Source organism: Neoarthrinium moseri (assembly GCF_022829205.1).
Source record: "Neoarthrinium moseri strain CBS 164.80 chromosome Unknown scaffold30_Wmoseri_CBS_16480, whole genome shotgun sequence".
Classification (NCBI taxonomy): domain Eukaryota; kingdom Fungi; phylum Ascomycota; class Sordariomycetes; order Amphisphaeriales; family Apiosporaceae; genus Neoarthrinium; species Neoarthrinium moseri.
Window position 1 is genome coordinate 375,544 of NW_026055144.1, and position 23,115 is coordinate 398,658.

At 51.9% G+C, this 23,115-nt stretch overlaps 9 protein-coding genes across 9 annotated transcripts; 4 read left to right on the plus strand and 5 right to left on the minus strand.

Moving 5' to 3' along the window:
- Positions 1 to 587: 587 nt before the first annotated feature.
- Positions 588 to 2,431, minus strand: JN550_007733 (uncharacterized protein; the record flags this gene model as incomplete). Its single annotated transcript, XM_049319616.1, has 2 exons — positions 588 to 2,168; positions 2,222 to 2,431. 2 exons carry the CDS (start codon positions 2,429 to 2,431, stop codon positions 588 to 590), a joined length of 1,791 nt encoding a protein of 596 aa, XP_049170390.1.
- A 762-nt stretch (positions 2,432 to 3,193) lies between these two features.
- Positions 3,194 to 4,436, plus strand: JN550_007734 (uncharacterized protein; the record flags this gene model as incomplete). The annotated part of the gene is made up of 4 exons (XM_049319617.1): positions 3,194 to 3,380; positions 3,432 to 3,511; positions 3,573 to 3,949; positions 4,004 to 4,436. The coding sequence occupies 4 exons, from the start codon at positions 3,194 to 3,196 to the stop codon at positions 4,434 to 4,436; spliced, it is 1,077 nt and encodes a 358-aa protein (XP_049170391.1).
- Positions 4,437 to 6,242: 1,806 nt separating this feature from the next.
- Positions 6,243 to 7,178, plus strand: JN550_007735 (uncharacterized protein; the record flags this gene model as incomplete). Its single annotated transcript, XM_049319618.1, has 1 exon — positions 6,243 to 7,178. The coding sequence occupies one exon, from the start codon at positions 6,243 to 6,245 to the stop codon at positions 7,176 to 7,178; it is 936 nt and encodes a 311-aa protein (XP_049170392.1).
- Positions 7,179 to 8,294: 1,116 nt separating this feature from the next.
- On the minus strand, positions 8,295 to 9,150 carry JN550_007736 (uncharacterized protein; the record flags this gene model as incomplete). Its single annotated transcript, XM_049319619.1, has 3 exons — positions 8,295 to 8,554; positions 8,661 to 8,789; positions 8,874 to 9,150. 3 exons carry the CDS (start codon positions 9,148 to 9,150, stop codon positions 8,295 to 8,297), a joined length of 666 nt encoding a protein of 221 aa, XP_049170393.1.
- A 727-nt stretch (positions 9,151 to 9,877) lies between these two features.
- JN550_007737 (uncharacterized protein) lies at positions 9,878 to 10,677 on the minus strand (the record flags this gene model as incomplete). Its single annotated transcript, XM_049319620.1, has 4 exons — positions 9,878 to 9,983; positions 10,148 to 10,250; positions 10,321 to 10,448; positions 10,514 to 10,677. The coding sequence occupies 4 exons, from the start codon at positions 10,675 to 10,677 to the stop codon at positions 9,878 to 9,880; spliced, it is 501 nt and encodes a 166-aa protein (XP_049170394.1).
- An 853-nt stretch (positions 10,678 to 11,530) lies between these two features.
- On the plus strand, positions 11,531 to 12,050 carry JN550_007738 (uncharacterized protein; the record flags this gene model as incomplete). The annotated part of the gene is made up of 2 exons (XM_049319621.1): positions 11,531 to 11,905; positions 11,964 to 12,050. 2 exons carry the CDS (start codon positions 11,531 to 11,533, stop codon positions 12,048 to 12,050), a joined length of 462 nt encoding a protein of 153 aa, XP_049170395.1.
- Positions 12,051 to 13,213: 1,163 nt separating this feature from the next.
- Positions 13,214 to 14,419, plus strand: JN550_007739 (uncharacterized protein; the record flags this gene model as incomplete). Its single annotated transcript, XM_049319622.1, has 1 exon — positions 13,214 to 14,419. The coding sequence occupies one exon, from the start codon at positions 13,214 to 13,216 to the stop codon at positions 14,417 to 14,419; it is 1,206 nt and encodes a 401-aa protein (XP_049170396.1).
- Positions 14,420 to 14,524: 105 nt separating this feature from the next.
- JN550_007740 (uncharacterized protein) lies at positions 14,525 to 16,048 on the minus strand (the record flags this gene model as incomplete). Its single annotated transcript, XM_049319623.1, has 4 exons — positions 14,525 to 14,554; positions 14,644 to 14,796; positions 14,864 to 15,015; positions 15,139 to 16,048. 4 exons carry the CDS (start codon positions 16,046 to 16,048, stop codon positions 14,525 to 14,527), a joined length of 1,245 nt encoding a protein of 414 aa, XP_049170397.1.
- A 1,881-nt stretch (positions 16,049 to 17,929) lies between these two features.
- Positions 17,930 to 19,423, minus strand: JN550_007741 (uncharacterized protein; the record flags this gene model as incomplete). Its single annotated transcript, XM_049319625.1, has 1 exon — positions 17,930 to 19,423. One exon carries the CDS (start codon positions 19,421 to 19,423, stop codon positions 17,930 to 17,932), a length of 1,494 nt encoding a protein of 497 aa, XP_049170398.1.
- Between the last annotated feature and the right edge of the window lie 3,692 nt (positions 19,424 to 23,115).

The window sequence follows — 23,115 nt, forward strand, 5'->3', positions numbered from 1 at the left end:
GATATCGGCAATACTATATTCGTCAACGAGTTGTTGCAATTGAACCTGCCGCTTCGGTGACCACCGCATCATCACCTATGCCACAAATAACAGCATAAGCTTACATACAGCGTTATACAATGCTGAGTAACACCATAAATAAATGGCCTGAAGGCTCAGCGCTTCGCAGGGTCAGCCTACGCAGCCCTTCGACGGAAACACCGAACATACTCCGCGCTGGCATGTGGTTAGTTTCCGTGACAGCGCCATAGTCACAGTGCTGATAGTACATCCATCGACTTGAAGAGACAGAAGACCCAAATTCGGACGTGATAATACCTTGAATTATCTCGTCGAAGGTCATGGCCAACGGATCATACAAATTCAGATCGCGTGCATAATACTATGATGATGTACATGTCGTCATATGATACTATACAGTACAATAGTTATCTTCCAATTCGAGACTTTCCACAGGATGAAGTAATCACTGCCGTGACAGCCACACGGAAACTCCGCCTAAAAAAAGGACGAAGTTACACATGAATGAGCGAAGTGCGCGACGCTTCCCACCAGTCAGTTGGTATGACCAACATCCCTTAGCGCCATCAATTTAACCCGTACTCCTGCTTGATCAGGTCCGCGGCCCGCTCAGCAAAGGCGTATACAGTAGCTTGGAGATTGGCAGTGCTGATCAATGGGACTGCGCTGGAGTCCACAACTCGCAACTTATCAATACCGTACACCTTTAGTTTCGAATCTACCACTCCCCCTTTCTCCTGGGGTAGCATGGCACAGGTACCACCCAAATGCCACATTGAGATCACATGTGACTGTAGGTATTTCTTTGCAGACTCAACATCTACCAGGCGAGAGTCTGGATCAAGATGTTTCAGAGGCTTCTTCAGGAGGTCGCTAAAGGCTCCTGTCGACGCTATTGTCTCGATGTAGCGCATATGCTGCGCCATGACCTCCAGATCAAGCGGGTTCGACAGGTAGTTAGGATCAATGACCGGCGCAGCTCCGATGTCCTTGGATTGAATATGAACGCTTCCCCTTGAAAGAGCCTGGGAGAGCATGAGGCCGATAGATATGTGTTTCCCAGGCACCGGCGGTGCAACGTTATGTTGGGCTAAGATGGCTAGATACGCCGCAGACGCCGTTCCTGAATCCAGCAGGGCTTGCTCCGCAACTTCGTAGTATGCTTGAGCTCGAGCCATCTCCGGTTGATTCCCAGGGGGAGGTTGGTTCCGAAGTAGCATCTGTTTGACCAAGTCTTTGCCTTGTGGGTCAAGGATTGGAAGGTATGCGTAAGAGTATACTCCAACCGACGAGAGTAGACCGGTCTGCGTGGTTGCATACTCTTGCATCGCCGGCCCAATTGCTTCCGGTTCTTGTCTCACAAGAGCGTCAAGCGTGTCTACCTCGTCCACAGCTTCGAAGCTTATGCTGCACAGCGGATGGTCCTGAAGATTCTCACCTACGGCTGGCAGGTCCTTGACAAGTTCTATGCCATGGCTTTGGAGGAGATTCGCATTTCCAATTCCTGAAATCTCTAGTAGCTTTGGAGATTGAAGAGCGCCGGCGGCAATAATAACTTCCTTCGTGCTCAACACCTCGTGCGTGGTGCCATTCAAAGTATAGCGAACTCCTTTAGCCTTCGCATTCGCGTCACTTCGGTCAAACAAGATCTTCTCAGCAACTGCACCGGTGAGGATCTTCAAATTTTCCCGGTCTTTCACCGGCTGGTAGTACGCTGAGGCCGCATAACTTCTCTCCCTGGTTGCTGGATCGATACTGGACAAACAAGTGAAAGCACCTGTTGACGCACCCAGGAAAGGGTCATGTTCCGCGACATGGCCCAACTGGCTGAAGCTGTCAATCCAAGCTTTTCGGACCGGATGGGAGGAGTTTCCAGAGAACGAGGCTTTTAGTGGGCCTTGGGCAAGGTCGTTTTTTGAGGCCCATCCGCTCACCCCAAGCTCTGCTGCAGATGCGACTGAGGGCGAGGTATACGCCTTGGCAAAGTATTTCTTGAATGTATCCCAGTTCCAACCATCGTTTCCTAATGCACCCCAAGCGTCGATCAAGTCTTTCGTGGGAGGCACGAAGACATGGGCATTGATTGCACTTGAGCCCCCAAGAGCTTTGCCCTGGTGCAGGAGGATGGACCTCCCGTTGAGGTTCGGCTGGTGTACAGGTCAATATCTCGACGCATTCTTCGGCACGAGCACGGTCTTACTTGAGCCTCCGACTGAAATCCCCAATCAAGTTCTGAACCAAGCAGAACAGGATAGAAACCCGGGGTCTTCACCCGCGTGTCGCTACTATGGTCCTGCCCAGCTTCCAGTACAATCACACGTTGACTTGGGTCTTCAGACAGACGAGTAGCAACGACGAGCCCAGCGACACCTCCACCAATAATCACAAAGTCGTATGAAGCTTCTGCCATATTCTCGGTCCGTTTGCTGGGGTTGCGTATATTCCTACTCGATCTATCTCAGGAGGGATGGTTCAGTGAAAGTAGCTGAACTGTATAGATAAACAATTCGTAAATTTTCGTGCCATTCGGGACAAACACCTGATGTAAGGGAGACATGCCCCTCCTATGTTATGAAATCGTACCACCACTGACATTCGGTGTCTTTACGTGCATCATCTAGGCACTAGATTTCATGCATGTTTGTTGCCAAGGTACCAGGATCAGTTGATTACCTGCCTGTTGGTCGTAGACTTAGTTGGCTGTGTGCGCGCCCTACCCGAAGAGGAATGCAGTTATTTTTGGCACACTTCATGCAACAACGCGTCCTAACCGCACAGTATCGGCCCGGCTACTCCAACTGTGTGTCACAGCATCATGACTGCATGCCAGCCGTGTGGCACTAGATGCTGACCGTACTCGGCAGATTCATCGAATTCTTCATCAGCGATCTTACCTGCAAAGATCCCTGCAGCAGGAGTCAGATCATTGCGACATACTTGATCCTCTATTCTGCAACGCTTGCGTAAGTAGGTGTCCTTTGGGGTGCTGTTTGCCAGGCTGAATGTCAGATCGTCCCATTCGGCCATGAAGGCTTTGTGTCTGGCTTTCCATATTTACCACCAGCCGAAGGGTCATCTTGACCTAACAGATGTGCGATATTATTTCAAGAGATTGTTTTGAACATTCTGAACGACAGATTTCCAGCTGCATATCCATATCAAACAACCCGGCATGGCGCTGCCATTGGGAGCAATACAGCTCGCTGTGGTGTCTTTCATTGCTTCCACCCTCTCGATCACAGCGCTTGGGCTTCGGCTATGGTCGAGGCATATCCTAAGGCAGTCGTTACACTTCAATGACTACATGGCGATTGTGGCTATGGTCTTTACTGCTGGTGCTGTGTCGGTCTTTCTAGCTGGTTTGTTCCCCGAGTTGTCTTCGTTGCTTCTTTACTGATGTAAATCTGTAGCGGGTTTCGCTGCCGGACTCGGCGTCCATCTGCAAGACATTATGAGAACAGATCCAGGACTATTCGCGCTGCATCTCAGGGTTTGTCATGATCCTTCCCCTCCGTTCTTCCGCAGGCTTAGCTGACAAGCTGTTCTTCCAGCTATTCGTGCCTGCACAGTTGCTCTGGGCCGCAGCGAACACGAGTGTCAAGTTTTCGATATTATCGCTTTACACTACGATATTCCCCGAAAGGAGATTCCAATTGATATGTTATGGTACAATGGCAATATCTCTCGCATATTTGGTTAGCGTCATTGTGGAGGCCTTTGCCCTATGCAAGCCCGTGCAATACTCGTGGGACAAGAGTATCCAGGGAGGTACGTGCACCGGCGAGAATCTGGCATACCTCGTCGCTGGCATTACGAATCTCGTCATCGATGCTTTCATCGTCTCCCTGCCTATGCCGAAACTGTTCGGGCTGCAGATGTCGTTATCTAAAAAGGTCGGAGTAGCGGGAATGTTCAGTCTTGGCGCACTGTAAGTTCCCCCCGCGATATTCCGTCTCTACGTGATCTCATTACTGTGCGTCAGAATATGTGTGCTCTCACTTCTGCGTGTGCTCTGGCTTTGGAACTGGGACTTGACGGATATGACCTACACTGTCACACCAGGGGCCATTTACTCTGTTCTGGAACCGACACTAGGCGTAGTGAATGCGTGCCTCCCGGTCATTAGGCCCTCCTTGCAGCGGATCTTCGGAAAAGGGACCCTCAACTGGACGAAGAAGGATCCAGACGGATCCGACGCGTCGCAAACCTTTGGCAGCCGTCAACGTCACACATTGACAGGGGGCAAAGATGCCAAACATGGGGATTTCGTGAGACTGGCGGACGACATCTCGCTATCGAATATACGTGCAGCACCCAATCACCCTCGCAACCTCGCGGAGCGGGACGCTATCCGAGTCAACAGGGAGTGGACCGTCGACCATTCCCTGCCTGGGGGCAGGTCTGACAGAATCTAGAGAATGCTGCCGGGAGAATGGGTACCGGACGGCTACGAGTAAAAGTGCGCGGGTCTGTACATCATTGGTTCCCCGAGCTGCTTAATAACCATGGTTCCTGCGAATGACGAGTTTGGTCTGCTTGAAGCCGGGAGACATGGGTCGGAACCTGGCAGACCAACGTTTGGCTGACCATTTCCAAATGCACGCCAAAGAACTTGTAAAGTAGCGATTGACAAGTAAACGCAACATGCAAGAGTATGGAGCGCCAAAGCAGTTCGTCATACGTCTTATTGGTGGACAATACCCAAAGACCTGCAAATTGCGTCCCAAGGATCACGGAAAAGCAGTCGAGGACGCAAAACGTCGCCCCCAGCTTTGCCAGGATCATGGACAATCTGCGCTGGAGTATGTGCCTCTTTGGGGGGGCTCATGTACCCAATCAGGTGCCACTCCCGTGCCTGGACACCGCGGAATGCAGCCGGGCCAATTAGTGGCCAGAGCTGACCGAACAGTCGCCCCTAGGTACCGGACCATTATGGATCCAGGGCAACATGCTTGCACTGTGTGCACCATTTCGGGCGTTGCGGGAATTGCACCATGGCACGTAAGCATGCGGCGTATGCGCCTTGCGACCACACATAGCAGACATAACTGCATCACACGCAGCCTTGTGCCGTACGCAGGGAGAAACGCTGTTTAAGTTCAAGTGGTGCGCCTTAGCTAACGGTTTCTTGGGCATCATCGTTCGATTCATGTTCCTGGCGACGGTGGGTGTCCCACAAACAACGCAACATCGCACTGCAGGCTATTATTGCTGGGTCGCTGGGTGCTCGCTTCCATGTCTGCCATGCATGGAAGATGCAGTAAAATTTCAAAATGAAGGACCGATAGGACAAAACTCAATTCCATTGCTGGGCCCAATGATAACTGGCGACCGACATCTTTCCAAGCCTGCGACCGGCCACGTACATGAACCACGCCGCGAGGACACATGAGCAACCTGACACCGTGGCTATTTCACATGGATTGCGACACAATGGCCAGGGGAGGGAATTGAGCCGACCGACATGCAAGCATGAGGGTGGGAAGGGATGTACCAAACCCGCGCCCGACCCGTACCGGGGTCATCTGCCGTAGGTAGTTGCGCGACGATGGAATTGGTATCACGATAGCCGCCAGAGACACCAAAGCGGGTCGGTCCGGGCTCTCCATAGCCGTTCATGGGGCCGTGAGTGGAATCGACTAGGTCTCCCCCTGTGTGTTTGAGGAGACTTAGTTGTGGGTTTGATGGAAAGCGAGCTAGGGATTCAATGCCTGTCGTCTGGGATGACTGCAAGACCGGATTATCATCTTGCCTCATAACCTCGGCCAGACTCGCCAGTCAGGCCAGTCTGCTGCCAATTACCCTCCAACGGTGAGCGATGATTGTCGGTCGACCGTTACAGACTAAGCTGACAAGATGCCACTATGCAGGGAGCAGAACCCTGAAGCAGTGCTCCGTCATATGATAAACCACTGCCCAACCAGCCAAACGTAAATCAAGTATCGTATCGGAAGTACCGTTCTGGGATACGTGCCTCCAATGTGCAGTAAATCAGACTGGATCAACATACGATGACAGCTGGGTTCTGTATCAGACGGATCCACTCGGTAACAGCAAGGACCATGTTCGCCGGGGGCCAGGTAAGGATGATGATAGGGCATCCAGATAATGGGGAACATTAGAGCAAAAGTTCAGAAAAGTATGTCAATAGCATGTAGCCTGCACAGAAATCCGTGGTGGTCTCCTCCCTCCTGCTCCTCAGTCTGTCATTCTCGCTCGCCATGGAGCACACCAAGCAAGCCGGCCGGGACGTCTCGTCTCGGCCCAAGGCGCGTGTCCTTTACCAGGCCTACAGCTTCCTCAAATATCATGCTTACACGGCTTACTTGCTAAGCTGTAACAACATCTTTGACATCATTGTCTCGGGCTTCCTATTTGGTCTGATCAACGCGCCCATTGCACCTCGTCTCTCTTTGGGGCCGTCTCGGTCCTGGAGCCATCTGCTGAAGGCCGCACCCGGTATGCTCTTGTGGTCGTGGAGCAACCTCGCCATCTTCAACCTCCACAACCAGCGTCATGGTGCCGAAGAAGATGCCGTGAACAAGCCCTGGCGTCCGCTTCCTTCGAAGCGTCTGACACCAGCCCAGGCAACGTGGGCCATGTACTGCATGTATCCAGTAATCCTGGGCATCTCGTGGAAGTTCGGCGGCTTGGGTCCGTGTCTTCTTGAAGCGATATCATGCATACACTACAATGAGTGGGGTGGAAGTTCTGATCCCTTCTTGAAGAATCTCCTAAACGGGGTTGGATTCGCATGTTTCCTCGGCGGCCCCCTCGAGGTCGCTACGGGCCATTCGCTGCTCCAGGGAAAGGCGGCCATCTGGATGGCAATCCTCGCGGCTTCAATCACCACTATGTCACATGCTCAAGATTTCAGAGACAAAGAAGGGGACAGGATGGCTGGCAGGAAGACAGTGCCCCTCATCATCGGCGACACGAACGCCAGGGTGCTGGTCGCCACAGGAGTTCTCGGCGGCCCAGCGATAGCATGCTGGTTCTGGCAAGCTGGCTGGTCAAGTCTCTTGGCCTGGCTTGCGGGTGGTGCCATGTCGGTGAACTTCTTCCGGGACAGGAGCCAGAAAGGAGACACTTTATCGTGGAGAATGTTTCCACTCTGGCTGCTCGGCATGACTTTGATTCCTCTGGGAGGATTCTAATCCGGCCCACGTTTGTGCGGAGCTGGAGAACGCGACGGCCGCTTGGTGTCAAATAGCTACTAGGCTCAGCTCTCACCGCCTAATTCAAGAGCTTGAAGCTCGATATATACCCCCCTATACAGTTCATTATACAACAGAGCTGAAGATACTTGGACTTGGATATACAGATAACAGTGGATTTGAGAAAGACTTGACTTGGAGAGGAGGCATAGAGGTGGATGGCTTTAGACACTTTTCCTAAGAGTTTCCGAGTTTATGTGGCTTCACTTGGTCTATTTCTAAAAGATAAAAAAATTTATTAGCTTCGTGGTCTTCTATAAGCCGTGCAGTTTCTGCACAGCGAACTGCTGCTCGCTGATCTCTCCAAATCTAAATTGGTAGCGCCGTCTGAAAAACTGTGTCTTGTAGCATAGTACCTCGACCATGGTGCAACGTTTACCCCAGACAATACCCTGCGTGTTATACTTCGGTCATAGTTGATGAAGCAGCTCGATGACTATGCCTCTCTTCTAATACTGGAAATCCCTCTTGGAAAGAGTTATTAGACGGGATTTGAGCTTTTTGATACAAGTATACGGAAGATTTTAATCTTCATCTTTCACTTTACTTAACATTTCCATCGTTGTATGCAAACACCGAAGATTGAAGTCATCATTAACCGAGTGGGAATGGAACCTGCGTAATACTGGAAGTTTCCTTCAATTTTGACTGCTGTAAACTCGATAGCAAGCCTAATGAATTCCTAGGAAGCACACTGCGAATGCAATCTTGGCTTTTTAGCTCCACGTTATGGCGGATACGGTAGCAATATCAATCATCATTACTGGTTAACACCAAAAAGCCCGATCACTAATAGTTCTAGCTATGAGTAGAATAAGAGTGTTGCGAACCCTAACTTAGTTTCTACGATCTCCTGGTGGTGAGGCGTAAGTAACCCGATAACTGTCCCTTCGCGCCTACATTTCACCAGGGCCAGGCTGCTCTGGACTATTTTCCACAGGCACAACACCTGTGCTTCAACCCATGGTCTCATGGCGATAATATCCGCGACAGAAGCCACCGCATCCCATCAATCCGCCACATCCACAGGTAACACTGACCGGTCGCATGACTGCCTCAGGAGCCCAAGTTCCGCCTAGGCTCCCTCAACACGCACGTAGATGTGTACAGTCCCCCGCCGATGCTCTCAGCCAACTTGGAAACCACCGCGTCCTTGGTCTCAAACCCAAATGCCTCGTACACCGGCAGGCCGGCGGGCGAAGCCTCGGTCCAGCAAGCCAGGCCCTCGCGGTCTGCCAGGTCCGTCGCCCATCGCAGCTGAAGGCCGGCGGCGCCGCGGCGGCGATGCGACGCCAGGGTGCCCATCATCTTGAGGCCTGTGGTGGATCGATATCAGAACGGGGGCTGTTTAGATTTTGTGACAAAAATAGGAAAGTCAAACCCCGTTATGCCATGCCAAATGGCCTACAAGTGCTTACTTACGCATGTGCGGACGGCCGTCCATGTGCCTGTGGTAGATGGTCCGGACCTTCGCCGAGAACTCGGTCGCGTAGGCATCGTCCAAGCCCTCGGGGGTACACGGGCGCTCGGCGACGAGGCCGTCGGGGACGCCTGTGTGGCAGGCCTTGCTGTGAGCGTCCATTTCATTTCCAGGCTTCTCGCTTCAATCCCAGTGTCCACGACTACGCCACTCACCGGTGCGCCTCAACTGGTCCCCGGCGGTGCTATTCACGAACTCCCATTTGGAGTAGCTCACAGTCTCTCCCGTATCAGTATCGACGACCTTCTTGTAATGTGCGGACGGGTCGCAGTAGTTGCGCGGCCACCTGTATGTGGCGCCGGCCAGGAGCTTCTCGAACGACACGCCAGGGAACTGGGTCTTGTTGAAGAGATCGTCGTAGAATGCGCTGATGTACACGTGGGAGATGGTCGCGCCATCGCTGAAATCGACATCGCGGAGTTCTAGAGGCATTGCGCTATGGGGGGATTATTCCTATTCGTGATGGAGTGCTTGTACAGCAGGCCAGCATGTTCCGAACGTAGGGAAATCTTGGCATATTTATAAACAAGCTTGGACTTCTTTACTATCAGTATCATATACACTCAATGCGGAAGTTGTGTGCAGGTGTTGGTTGTCGCCCAATAGCAGAGGTCAGAAATACGGTTGCCTGATATATGCGTCTCCTCTTTCCATGATAACGCATGTCCAAGGCAGGGTGGATTCAAGTTGGCGCTTTACAAGAGTGAAAACCCAGCTCGGCAGGCGGAGACAGAAAGTGCAAAACTGCATTGTCTTTGTAGCTGATGATAAAAAGTTGGACGAGTAATTGGAGAGCGTGGTGTCTAAATCCAACGAATGCCATACGTCAAAATTGAACTTCTTAGCCAATTCGAGAGGTGAGTTTTCACATCGTAAAACATCCGTAGTCCGCAGGGTGTAGTCGTAGGTGCAGCAGATCGTTCGAAATTTGCAGCGCGCGACCGGGAAACACGGCGTATCACGCACAACTGAGAGCAAAAGAAGGCCGTATGTGTATATACGTGGTCAAGGTCATCAATGACTCAATTCATGGAGATCATAATCTGAGAAACCATGTCGAATTCCTAGGACATGCATGCAAAAGCCATTCCGTTTTTACCGTTTCCCTGTCATGAACCACAAACCCCAGACACCATGAGACGACGAGGACAAACTACATCTAGGTAGCCTTGGCAGTCTGGGTGGGGGTCACCTTCTTGCCGTCCTTGTTGTAGCGGACACGCGGGGGAGGAGCACGGTTGCGGCGACCGACTCTCGAACGGACACTGTGAGGAATTGTCAGCGGGAACGTGTTCTCGGGTTCGTGGGGGGAAATATTCGTCATCGGGGGGAGGCTCGTGTAGGATCCAACCAAGGTTCTTCTCAGCGGCACACTCGTAACGAGTGGTTGTTCCCGTGCGGGCACCCTTTGACGGGACTTGAAACATACCGGACAATCTTGCCGTGAATGGCGCAAGAGACACAGTACTGCAGCTTGAGGTACATCTTGGGGACGGTGTACTCCTGGAAGACGGAGGCATCCGAGATATCACCTGGAAGGGGAAGAGGCAAGGTCAGCGCATCGCAGAATGGGAAATTAGGGAGCAGCGGGCCAAGACTAACGGATGGCAGCGGACTCGACCATGTTGCGGATGGTGAAGCGCTTGATTGCCTTATCCTTGGGGGTGCATCGCGAGCAGTTGCTGCAGCGGATGGGCTTGGTGTGGCCGCGGCCCTTCTTGTTGCGGCCGCTGTGGGAGAGAGGTAGATGTCAGCACATGTCTTCTTCTTTCTCTTCGTGCCTTTCTTTCAGGACATGCTGTCCGTGACCGCGCGCCTTGTCGAGGCCCGTCTTTCCACGCCGAGGAGCAGCAAGATGGGTATCGACATTGCGCGCGTCGAAGGTCGCGGGCAGCACGGCGTGATGGGTGATGGCAGTGCGGGAGGGCGGGCGTACTTGTTCTTTCTCTTCTTGACCATCTTGACGGTGTTCTTTTCCTGGCTGTGTCGGGGAAAGGAAGGTGTTCGTGGTTGGGTTCGGAAGTCGAGCAGCAGTCAACTTGAAGTTGTGCACCGCTTGCGAAATTCCTAGTGGGCCGTAGCGGGCTTCTGCGGGCTGGCTGAAGTTCGGGCCAATTGGGGCGGGAAAAAGGTGGAAAAGAGAAAAGATTTCTGACGCGGGCGGCCCCCACCAGCGCACTGGTTTAGCGAAAAACCTGCCCTGCGCCCGGTTGAAAACGAGCCTACTGCACGCCAATTAGCGCGCCGTGGCCACTGTCCACCGTCCACCGCCACTGTAGCTCACCCCCAGGGCACAAGCCCGCAGAAACCCTACTCGGCCTGTGCGTTTTCCTAGCCCCGAGGCCCCCACCGCCGCGCTCTGAGTGGCCAGGCCCGCGGCAGCCCACCACGGCGCAAAAGTTCCCACCGCCCTGGACTGGACGTCGACTTTTCTTCGAATTTCACATCATCAATCCCGAACTTCGATAGATCTACATCCTGCTGAGGAAGGCAATAGCAATATTGTCTAGGTACGTGCCCGCCCATTCCCTCTGCGTCGGCATCATCATGGCGGTTCATCTGGCCTCGCTCTCCTCTCCCTGCTCTCTGCGCCGCGCTGCGCCATGGTCGCCGCTGCTGCCACCCGCACCGCTTGACTCGGTTCTGCCGACATCTCGGGGTCGGTCGACCGTTGGTGCTTGCCCGGCCATGGACTCTGGCGGACCCAGAGACGAAGGAGAGGGCGAGAGAGAGAGAGACGCACAGAAGTACTCGTCGTTGATGTCTTCATTTTCCCGGAGTCCTATCTAACATATCTCCCGCGATAGGCAAAATGCAGATCTTCGTCAAGACCCTCACGGGCAAGACTATCACCCTTGAGGTGGAGTCGAGCGACACCATCGACAATGTCAAGTCCAAGATCCAGGACAAGGAGGGCATCCCCCCGGACCAGCAGCGTCTGATCTTCGCCGGCAAGCAGCTCGAGGATGGCCGCACCCTGAGCGACTACAACATCCAGAAGGAGTCCACCCTCCACCTGGTGCTGCGCCTGCGTGGTGGTGCCAAGAAGAGGAAGAAGAAGGTCTACACCACCCCCAAGAAGATCAAGCACAAGCGCAAGAAGACCAAGTTGGCCGTCCTCAAGTACTACAAGGTCGACGGTGATGGCAAGATCGAGCGCCTCCGCCGCGAGTGCCCCGCCGAGACTGTAAGCTACCTTTCCTCTGCGTACTGTTTATGTCCTGGAAACTAACTCCCCATCCCAGTGCGGTGCCGGTGTCTTCATGGCTGCCATGCAGGACCGCCAGTACTGTGGCCGCTGCCACCTGACCTACGTCTTCGACAAGCCGTAAATCTTTTCTCGACTCGGACAACGACTTGATCGAGGAGGAGAGGATTTTGCAATTGCATTGGGATACGACGGATACATGGATTGAGGAGGCCTCATCAGGTCCCCCCGGCGTTTGATATGGCGTAGATCCAGAGTTGTAGTTCATGGCAATCAAAAAAAGGACTTGACAAACACCCTGACCGTGCCTTTTCATAATTCTACGTCCCTCCGGAACAGCTGCCATCAGTGGTGAATAGAGTTATGCCCTCGCATTTTCGCCCTGTGACAGATCCGCCAACATGCTACTCAGGGGACCATGTTTCATTCCATGTCCCGTGTCATTCATCTCCTGGCCGGGGCTGGTCTGCAGGTCTGCAGTTTTCGCCATCGCCTTCCGCCGGGGTGCCGAGCCAAGCTGTAATACCTGCTTGCCTTTATGGATATGTAGATAGCCATCGCGGCTCGTCACGAATTCCTGGCAATACACTGGCTGCCATTTGCCCCCAGATAAATCAGGCCTCCCAATGGGGTCTTTATGTGGCCGTGCAGGGGTGGTCCGTGTTGAGCCACACATGACGCCACGCCATGTTGTGGGGCACCCATCCCCAGCTCCAAGCAACCTGTCAACCTGTCCCCCTGCCCGCAAACTTGAGCGACGTCATCTCATCCAGCAGCAAATGAAACATCGACCAGTTCAACGAGCCTGCGCGCATGGTGCACCCCAAATGCCAGGCAGGCAGGTTGCCTAGGAACATGGGAAAGCAATCACTTGTTATGTAGCAAATGAGACCGAGGAGCTCGGCATAGGCGGCGTCCAGCCAGCCAACTAAAGCGTGGTGCCGTTCTGCCGGCCGGGGAGCTGTGCATCGCCACACACAAGCTCCAAGCCACGCCCGTCAACCTGTGACAACGGTGGTCCATTGACAGCCAGTATCCGCGACACGCAATGCCAATGCTTGCCCGCCCAAGTCGGTCCATGTTGGATTCTTATAAAACTTGATGCCCAAGGCCTAGACACACAAGTAGATGCCATTCCTCCATCTCTCTCGTGCCACTATCATCTCAGTGACTGTTCTCTACCTAGCCTTACTTCTGGGCATCATTCTCCCCTCTTCTTGGATAGCACCGAGCAGTCTACAACTCAGGTTCCCTTACAACTACATTCATACCAAGTTCTTTGCAGTCATGGGCGGCGGACCAGAGCACGGCTACCGTACGGTGGCTTACTTTGTGAACTGGGCCATCTACGCTCGGAAACACCGGCCTCAGGACCTGCCCGCTGACAAGCTCACCCACATCCTCTATTCCTTTGCCAACGTGCGTCCCGAGTCGGGCGAGGTGTTCCTCACCGACACCTGGGCAGACACCGACATCCACTGGGAAGGTGACTCGTGGAACGACACCGGCAACAACCTGTACGGATGTCTCAAGCAGCTCAACCTGTTGAAGCGCAAGAACCGCCAGCTCAAGGTCCTACTAAGCGTGGGCGGCTGGACATACAGCAGCAACTTCAAGCAGCCCGCCTCAACTCCCCAGGGTCGGGCCACCTTTGCCAACTCGTGCGTCGAGCTAATCAAGAACCTCGGCTTCGACGGTATCGATATCGACTGGGAATACCCCCAGTCCCCTGCCGAGGCTGCCGACTTTGTCGCGCTGCTGCAAGCCGTCCGCGATGCCATGGATGCCTACAGCCGTACCCTGCCAACCCCGTATCATTTCGAGCTCACTGTTGCCTGCCCGGCGGGTGCACAGAACTATGAGAAGCTCGACCTCCCGGCCATGGACCGTCTGCTCGACTTCTGGAATCTCATGGCCTATGACTACGCCGGCAGCTGGGACCAGCACGCAGGGCACCAGGCCAACCTCCACCCCTGCAGAAGCAACCCCCAGTGCACACCGTTCAGCACTTCCGCGGCGCTGGATTATTACACGTCGCACGGCGTGGCCGCCAACAAGATCGTGATGGGCATGCCGATCTACGGGCGCGCCTTCCAGAACACCGACGGGCCGGGCTCCCAGTTCAGCGGCGTCGGCGAGGGAACCTGGGAGAACGGCGTCTTCGACTACAAGAAGCTGCCGCTCGAGGGCGCCCAGGAGCACATCGATCAGGAGTCCGGGGCCAGCTACTGCTACAACCCGGCCACGCGCACCATGGTCACCTACGACACGGTGGAGATGGCGCGCCACAAGACCCAGTTCCTCAAGGACAAGGGGCTGGGCGGCGCCATGTGGTGGGAGAGCAGCGCGGATAAGGAGGGAGACCAGAGTCTGATCGGCAACGTGGTACATGTCCTCGGCGGGCCGAATAGTCTGGAGAGGAGGGAGAACTGCATTGTTCAGCCGGCGACCAAGTACGATAATTTGAAGCAAGGGTTTCCGAACGATAAATAGTTGGCTGGCTATCTAACATACAACCAGTGGGATAGAGCATGGTTCGAGCTATCTAGTTCAGTTCAAGATACCAACAAGAACGAAGAACAAATATTCTCATTGACCTCAGATTTCAACCCGCTTTCCAGTAAATGGCTTGAGATTATCAGTACACCTGTAAGTCATGGCTGAAGAAACCAAGTGGACATGTTTATATGCGTGCCGACGTCTATCTCCCTGCTTACCCACTGCTGCACAACGCCATCATGTTTGGACTGTTCCAATCCGTTGCGTGCCAAGAAGTCGGTGATAGTGCCATACGTCTCAGGCCATGTGTAATCCTGCAGGAGGTAGAGGTCAGCGTCCCGATAGTTGCGAGATGAGATGTGCGGGCCGTGCTCGACGGACAGAAGATTATTTTGTTCTTTTTCACATGGAGATGAGATGCGTAGGATTATCACTCACCAAGTTCAGACCATGTCCGCCACCGCTGATGATGCTGGCCTGGAAGGCAGTCGTGCAGGGGAAATACAGACGAGATATCTCCAACAAGTTCTCAGTGCTGTTGGGTGTGAGAGGAGCGTTACAGTCGCCGCCGCAGAAGACAATGTCGTGTTCTAGGGAAATCTTGAGTCAGTCTCGTTCTTGCTTTCAAACATTGTTTTCCACTCTGTTTCTATCACTTGATTCATGTACATGTAATACTCGTCATCGTCAAAGGTAGACTCAGTCAGGCTCACCTCCAGTAACGACCAGCACCGGCGCTTTGGTCTGACTTATTTCCATGGCCTTGTATCCGCCCGTTGCGACCTCACCAATCGCTAGCGTCTGGCCGGCCTCGAAAGCCGCATCCAGCATTTCGGGGTCAAATGTCCCTGGGGCGAAGAAGACAAAGTGCACCGCGACTTTATCGGCTTGCGCCAGGTACCCTCCAGGGTAACTCGCGAACCGCGGGATCGTGCGGGCCTGCACCAGGTGCAGCCCCGTCGTGGCCAGGGGCTGGAAGTCATCGACGTGGCTGAAGCCCGTCAGCACGAGGCCGTCGGAGGCGGCCGGGTCAATGACGGCCAGCGCGTTGGTGATGGATGACCCGAGTGAGTGCCCGACGTGGACGACCTTGCGGAACCCGTCGGGTCGGCCGATGTTGCTGATTGAGCCGTTGCGCGCGAGTCGTGTCAGCTCGTGCAGCGCCGCGACCTCGAGCGGCAGCTGGATCTCGCGGACAGGGTCGCCGCGCGAGGAGCCCGCGTGGCCGAGCCGGTCCCACGACAGTGTCGCGTAGCCGTGATCTAACGCGAAGTTGACGTAGCTGTAGTTGTGGCTGTGGAAGGGGAAGTCCCAGTAGCTGCCGTCGAAGCCGAAGCCGTGGGTCAGGATTTGGAGGACGTCTGGGGTCCCAGAGTCCGGCTCGCAGTAGACGGTCGACAAGTTGAACGTGCCGGAGACTGTGGCTATCTTGGGAGCGTCGGCCACCGTGGTGTTGCTCGCGGAGCTCGCATACCGTCCAGCCGCCAGAGTGCCGAGGAAGAAGTTGGTGACGTCGATGTTTGTTTCAAAGGACAGTGGCCCGAGGTTGGTGTTCTCGGCTGAGATGCTCACGGGGACTGTGATGTTCTTGCAATTACGTGCTGCTACCAAGGGTAGTGCCATGGCGGCGAGCGCCAAAGGTTTAAACATATACATGGTCGGCGTAAACTGATGAATGACGACTTGTGGTGATGTTATTCACATAATTGTGGTGGGTATCTGATCTGTACTTATACTTTCGAGAGGCAGCGCATGGCTGTCCAGGATGTCTACTTCTGCTTATGCCATGTCATGAACAGCACCAATATGGATTCTAGGACAGTTTGATACCCTGTCATTATGCCCTGTGTAACCACAATACCAAGAGACCTATTTCAAATAATTCTTATTTGAAATAACAGCCGCATTTCATACGTGGCAATGAATTCCACCGATTGGCTGTATTCCTTAATCAAAAGACCCATGGTCTGTAATCTCCAGCTGAGAGTATGTGACACTGTTTTGCATCGATATCAGGACAGTAAGCTGATCGATTTTCGTCGTTTCTGACTATTTCAAATACTTACCCAGAAATGTTGGTCATCCGCTGCGCGGCTTACTTCTCAGGCCCACCCATTGTATGCCCCTTGGAATGGGTACTTCCACATGATGCTAACCGTCAGCCGTTGCCGATACAGCCAATCAAATGGTGCATGTAATATAATATTTGCTGACACATGCCGGTGCATACTGATTATCCAACATGGGTAGGATAAGTCAGTGTGCGGTTGCTGTTGACATAAGTACAGCCGTTTGGCGCCCGCAACCAACCAGTTAATGGTTGAAACAGCTGTGGCTAGACTCAGAGATTCTTAGAATTTCCATAGAAGGAAGCTACGATAATGCAACTATACGCGTGCAACTACGTGATGGCTCTAAGTTGACGTCCCATTTATATGGCTACTACTTTTCGAATCCTGCAATGTGCAGCTTGCAGTTTGCAGTACAGTGAGAGAAGCTGTCTTGAGCACATGTATCTCCTCCTTTCCGAGGTTTACGCTATCGTGCACTGAATGTAGCATAACACTTCTGCTAAGTACTGCTATGTCGTGCTGGGCTTCTCTAGCTTTGATTCTCTTGCCTCGATTCGATTCCTCACTCAAGTCCTTAGTTTCAGAGCTAGGACGACCGGACCCTAGGTCTTCGGTTTCTTCTACGGGTCGAAGTCTTCTGGCTTTGTGAGTCTTCACCGCGACAGCCTTCCGCTGGCCTGGCATAACGAAAGCTATGGTCAAAGTCCAATTAACTTATTAAACGTTCGTAAGACCCCAGCAGAGAACACCTAAATTACGAAAGAGAGTATCGGCTGATTCGGTTCTTTAAGCCGTCCATGACTTGATATACCAAGGCTAAGTTGCCGCTTGACTTTGTTCCTGGCTGTTGTCCGCACCGCCGCAGACCTCATACTGCTCGCTAAGGTTTTGTCCTAACAGTAGGTTGCTAAGAAGATCATTTCAGTTGATAGCCACCGAGTCCAAGAACCAGAGAAGAATTGATATTGGCATGCAGAGCCGTGGCAAATGCTGGGTTGGTCGATGGCTGTTGGCCCGTGGTGATTAACCGTACCTACAGTACCTAGGTATTTTCTCATCCCAAACCCACTTCTTGGCTTATCCACCTAGATGAAATAGAGAGCTTCCATTGGGTATTCTTTGAAGAGCTGCGAAGCTAAGGATTAAGGTTTGCCCAGGCGGGAGGGTCTGACGGCAGTGATTTCCCACAAACGCCAAGTTAGTCAGTCACCTAACTACGCCCATAAGCGAATGGCCATAACCGAATAGGTTCTTTAGAATTTGAGGGTCTTGTCAATGCGTTTCTCCATAGAGTGCAACGGAATTTTCAGACTCTTGGTCAGTGTCAATAATGTGCAGAAATGAGCGTGGCGAAAGGATTCGCTCGATTGAACGGGGAGTAAAACCGTGGTTAAAATTCTAAGTCAAATTTCTTTCCTCGGGTCCGATAGGTCTATGGTCTCCACCGAAACGAGGGATGCTTCCACTCCAAGTTCTGGATCTCCTCATCCGACAAGTCAACAAATTCATCCTCGACGTTCATTCTGTCTCTCCGTCTATTATCCCACCTCATAAAGAACAGTACTGAGGATCCAATGATAACGATTGCACTGGAAGTTGCGAAGTTGAGACCATTTCCAATGTGATATTCGGGCCCATCCCATGACTGGAAAGCCCAAGTTGAGATTAGGCTTCCGATATTCCCAAAGAACATTGTAACAGCGATTGCCATGCTGCGCGCGGAATCGCTATTTACGTTGGCGGCCGCTTGCCCGTGACATAGGGCCCCCAAGGTGAAGGCCGAGCTTGCTATGAGAAATGTTGCGATGTACCGCGCAACCGAGTTCAGTGTGACTAAGAATATTAGGTAGCCTGCCATCACGGGTGTAACAAAGATGATAATGAAGATCTGTCGGGTTTTGAAGTGCCAGCTAAACCAACACACGGTTATGACGGATGCAGTACCAACGACATAAGGCGGAACAGTTAAGAGCTGTTGCTGTATGACAGTTTTGTCGGGAAATATAGTTTTGACAATGGTCGGGGCGAAGAAACCAAGGCCATTGACCGTAACGCTCTCGAGCATGAAGATTATGGCAGTGGCGATTGTTACAGGATTAGCCACACCCCGCCAAAGCTTCTTGGTGCTCATTTTGTCGATAGCATCGCCGGCATGTGGCCTCTCAGCCATGATGCGGCCAACGACTACGTGTTTCTCGGTTGGCGTCAGGAAATATGCAGTCTCCGGACGATCAGGGAGGACTGCCAGAGCCGCCAGACCGATGGCAACTGTGACTATTCCTTCAAGAACAAAGATTGTACGCCACGAACTCGCACCGAAGTTCCCGAAATGCTGAATCTTGAGAATGCCGGATGCTAGGAGACCTCCGATGGCTCCCGAAACAGCCGCCATAGAAATGTAGATAGAAAGACGAAAAGTCAGTTCTGCACGAGTATACCATCGTGACAAGTAATATGAAAGGCCAGGCATCAGGCCACACTCCGCGATGCCAAGAGCAAAGCGAGTACCAGCTAGCTGTGGGTAGTTCTGGACCCAACCGCTGGCGATAGAGACCAGACCAAACAGTACCGTGATCAATGGTAAGAACCATGCTGGTCCCATTTTCTTGCAAAGGATAACGGCCGGAATCTCAAATAGGATATAAGAGATGTAGAAAATGCTATTTACTGAGTTGAAGTCGTTGCCTTGCAAGCCAAGGTTCGACTCAAAGTCAGCGAGCCGGGCATTTCCGATGTTGGCGCGGTCGATGAAGCAAAAGAGAAACATCAGCGAGGCCATAGGAACAATAATCCAATCAGTCTTTCGTCGCGCCTGTGCTGCGACAATTTCTCTCAGTGGTGATTCGTTCTGACCAGAACTGGCCAGAGCGAGCCCTTCAGCTTCGCATGTTGCGTGCGCATCCGCCTTTTTGAGGCCGAGATCCATGGTAGTCTGAGACAGCTCGTACGATTCCCGTTGATGAACCTGTGTCTTTGGGAGCTGTGCGACAATCTTCTTATTTCGCCTGTGTACTGGGAATAAGAGTCGGTCAGTCAGCGAGACTGACCATGCATTAAAAGAAACAACTTTGGAAGTAGCCAACAGATATGGCCTTTTTAAGCGCAGTCTTCATGCTTGACAAGAGCTCGGCAAATGGAATGTCCACCGATGTTTCAATCTGCCGCGATTGGCATGATTAAGAACCCGCGGAGAATGGTGCCTTCCTGTACGGTGGGGGTCCGTTGCAACAACCCTAGTCAATTAATTCGGGGCGATCCGCAACCTGCTAGTGATGCTCAATTTAATGCCAAGAACATACTCAGTCCCTCACGACAAAGATGAACCAAGGGTTTCGTCACACCAGGGCTGCTGCTGCACGGCATGGCATGATCTCGGGGGAAATGGACAAAATGATTCCGAGGGTCAAGACCGACTTGGAGACCATTATCAAAATGCGAACTTCGTGCTTCTGAAGCTAGTGGAGAGGCCATATGTTTCGTCTCTTCTCATGTCTATATTATTTGGAAGAGTTGCTGATAGTAAAGTCAAGTCACTGGACATACTGTAGGCTAGGTTCGAAACACATGGGAATTGCATCACCGGAAAGCAACTTGATCAATCTTTCCGCCTGTCACTTAGATTGCTAATCGTCACTGCTTGTTGCTCCCACATGCAGTGAAGTAAGGGATCCAAGCTACGCCGCAACACTTGCTGTCTGTGTCCCTAAATTACACCTGCTTTACAACATGGATAAGTGTTCTCTGCAAGTGCTCTCTGTCTTTCAGCAATTTCCCCCCACCAAAACGTAATTCGTGACAAGAGTAACCGGAAAATATCCGGTATCAACCACCGCCGTCTTTCTTGTAACAATGACCCATTCTAGCACATATAGAGACTCAACTGAGCCCATTGAGACTGACGCTAACTTGGGTTTGCTAGTTGCAATTGAAACTCTCATAGACATCACATCGAGCCAATGGCCACTTTTCGTTGTCAGAGCAGTGAGTGAATCCTATCCCGGTTGGCGGAGTGCCTTCATTCGCAGTTTGTGCGCATAATTGACTAATTCTGAGAGTTGATTGCAATGCCAACCCAGATGACAATTTATGCATCACTGAGAATCGAACAACTAAATCGAGAGGAACTCGAGTTTCCAATACAAAATCGCCATGCCATGAAGCATCCAGATCACTTCGAACAATTACTGCCTGACAATAGACCCGTACCAACTGTGCAAGAGAAGGGACACCTAGAAATACTTGGAGCTCAGTTATTTTTGGGCGGATGCGAACCAATTGCCAACCAGTATCACTGTGCAATTATGTTCTCGTTATTTGAACGTCCCACGAGAGGGTATGACACGCCAAGAACATAATTTGCAATGTGTTGGAACTTCTTAGGCAAACTACTTTAATCTTCGAGTTTACGCCCTCCTGTAATATCGTACTGGTTTACATCTGCAGATGGTTCATCCGCAGGGTTGCAAGGAGCTCTTAACGCGCCAAACTTTCGTCGTATCCATTCTCCGCATGTCATTGGTGATTCCGCCTCTTCCCCGACGTTTCGGCTTATAAAAGGGCTGTCCAGTATTCGCAACGTCGTTGATTCACTGGGCCGTATTAGATAGGCCATGCTGTACCTTTCCTCCATGGGCTGACGTGGCAATGGGCCAACTCGATGGAGACAGCTTTTGAATAACCCGTTGGTCATTTTGGTCATGCAGTCTCCAATGTTCACAACGATATGCCTTTCTCGAGGTGCCACGTAATGCCACTTCGATTCTGACTGATTTTCTAGTATATAAGTGTCATCGAACGGTAGCACTTGCAATCCGGGTGTCGACGAAAGAACCATCGTCAGGCTTCCTAAGTCCGTATGCGCAGTCTGAGGTATCGGTGAATCAATCGATTGGCTGGCGGGGTATCTCAAGAGTCGCAACATAGTCGGGGAGGGCTCTTGAGGGGCATGGAAGTTCTCAAAACAACTGCCCGACTGGAGGCCAATACTTTCTGAAAGTGACCTGAAAATAGTCCGACTTGCGACGTCAAGGCCTTTGAGAAAAGCGGAGAGCATCTCCATATCAGAACCAGGAAGAGATGGACATGCCAACTGGCTTTGATCCAGCTCTAAAATTGCGTTGCGAGGAAGCTAGAATGCTACTTGAACAAATTGCTGCATGAAATGGCCGGGAGATTCACTTACAGCCCAACTTTCAAACCGATCTCGACTACCATCCTTTCCTACAATATTGCGTCCGATAGGTTTGTAGCCATTGATCTTGATTTCGGAGACCTTGTCCACATCAAACGAGTTCTTCGATACAAGGTCATACTCAAACAGTTTTTGGGCTAAACCATATGTATGTTGGACTTGACTCCACATCGAGTCGTATTCTGATTCTGAGAGATCAAGGTAGAAAAAGCCGTCCCTCACAGCTGCGTTATACAGTGTCTGTGATTCAACAACAGAGCCATTGCAGAGTTCTCGTAAGCTTACGGTTCTGAGATTGGCAGTTCTAACCGTGGGAGACATTTCTCCTATTCTGAGCGGGCGAGAAAAACTGGGATCTTTGGCGGACATAGTTGGAAAAGTCTAGATGAGCGATAACTATCCTAATAATGCACTGGAATGGTTTCCGCTTGTACTATTCCCTAATTATAACACTCCCAACCAGGCTCTGTTCCCGAGGTCAATTTCTGGTGGTTATGTATTGGAAACCTTGGCATGACCAGCTCAGTTCCCGAATATTGATGCCGATGAGGCTGCCTAAAACTCTCCTGCTTGCCCACTGTGACCTTTTGAGTTATGAAATAGTATTGGCGCAAACTCTAAAGGGCTGATGGCCTTTTTCAGAATGAGCTCCTGGGCCGCCGAGGGTAAGGTCCGTTACACACAGTCACGGCAAGCATAAAAGGAGCTCACACTTCGTTTTTTCTCTCTCTCTTTAATCCAGCATGCATTTAGAGTCAAACCACGAGCAGAAAATTTCCAGTATTGGCTTGGCTGTATTCGAAAGAAGAAAGTACCTGCCAAAAAGAATCCCGCTTGTCACAATCGTATGTTCCGAGTTAAGGAAGATGTGGAGACGGCACATACGAAATGACGCCTGACGGCTGCTTGGCAAGCATCAACATGGCAGTGCTTTATCAGGGAGATCTCGCACGGGTGGCATAATTCTTGCAAGGAATCAAGAACACGCTGCACCTCCGGACCAAGCTCAAGAATCTTAAATAATGAGGCATCATCATACTGCATTGTCCTGTTCCTGTTATTCTTTCCAAGGATTGAGACTGTGGAGTTGCAAATAACGGTTCTGGCAGATGAGAACGGACTTCGCGCCTTGCCGAACAATTTTTTTCCAATAGTAGGAAAGACAATGACTCCTCTTACAGATCAAGGTTGGACACAGAACCCCTTCATCACTGAAACCCCCCACCCCCCAAACCCCCCAAACCCCCTGTCGTAAATGAAGATAAGAAACAGACCGACGATAACCATCAAAGTACATGAAATTATTATTTCTCACGCTCCAGAGGTAACCAGCATTGCTATCCTTACAATCGGTAGTCATATACGATCAAATTTGTCTTACTTGCAGTACAGGTTCTAGGAGCGTCAAGTCTGGCTTATATCCTTGC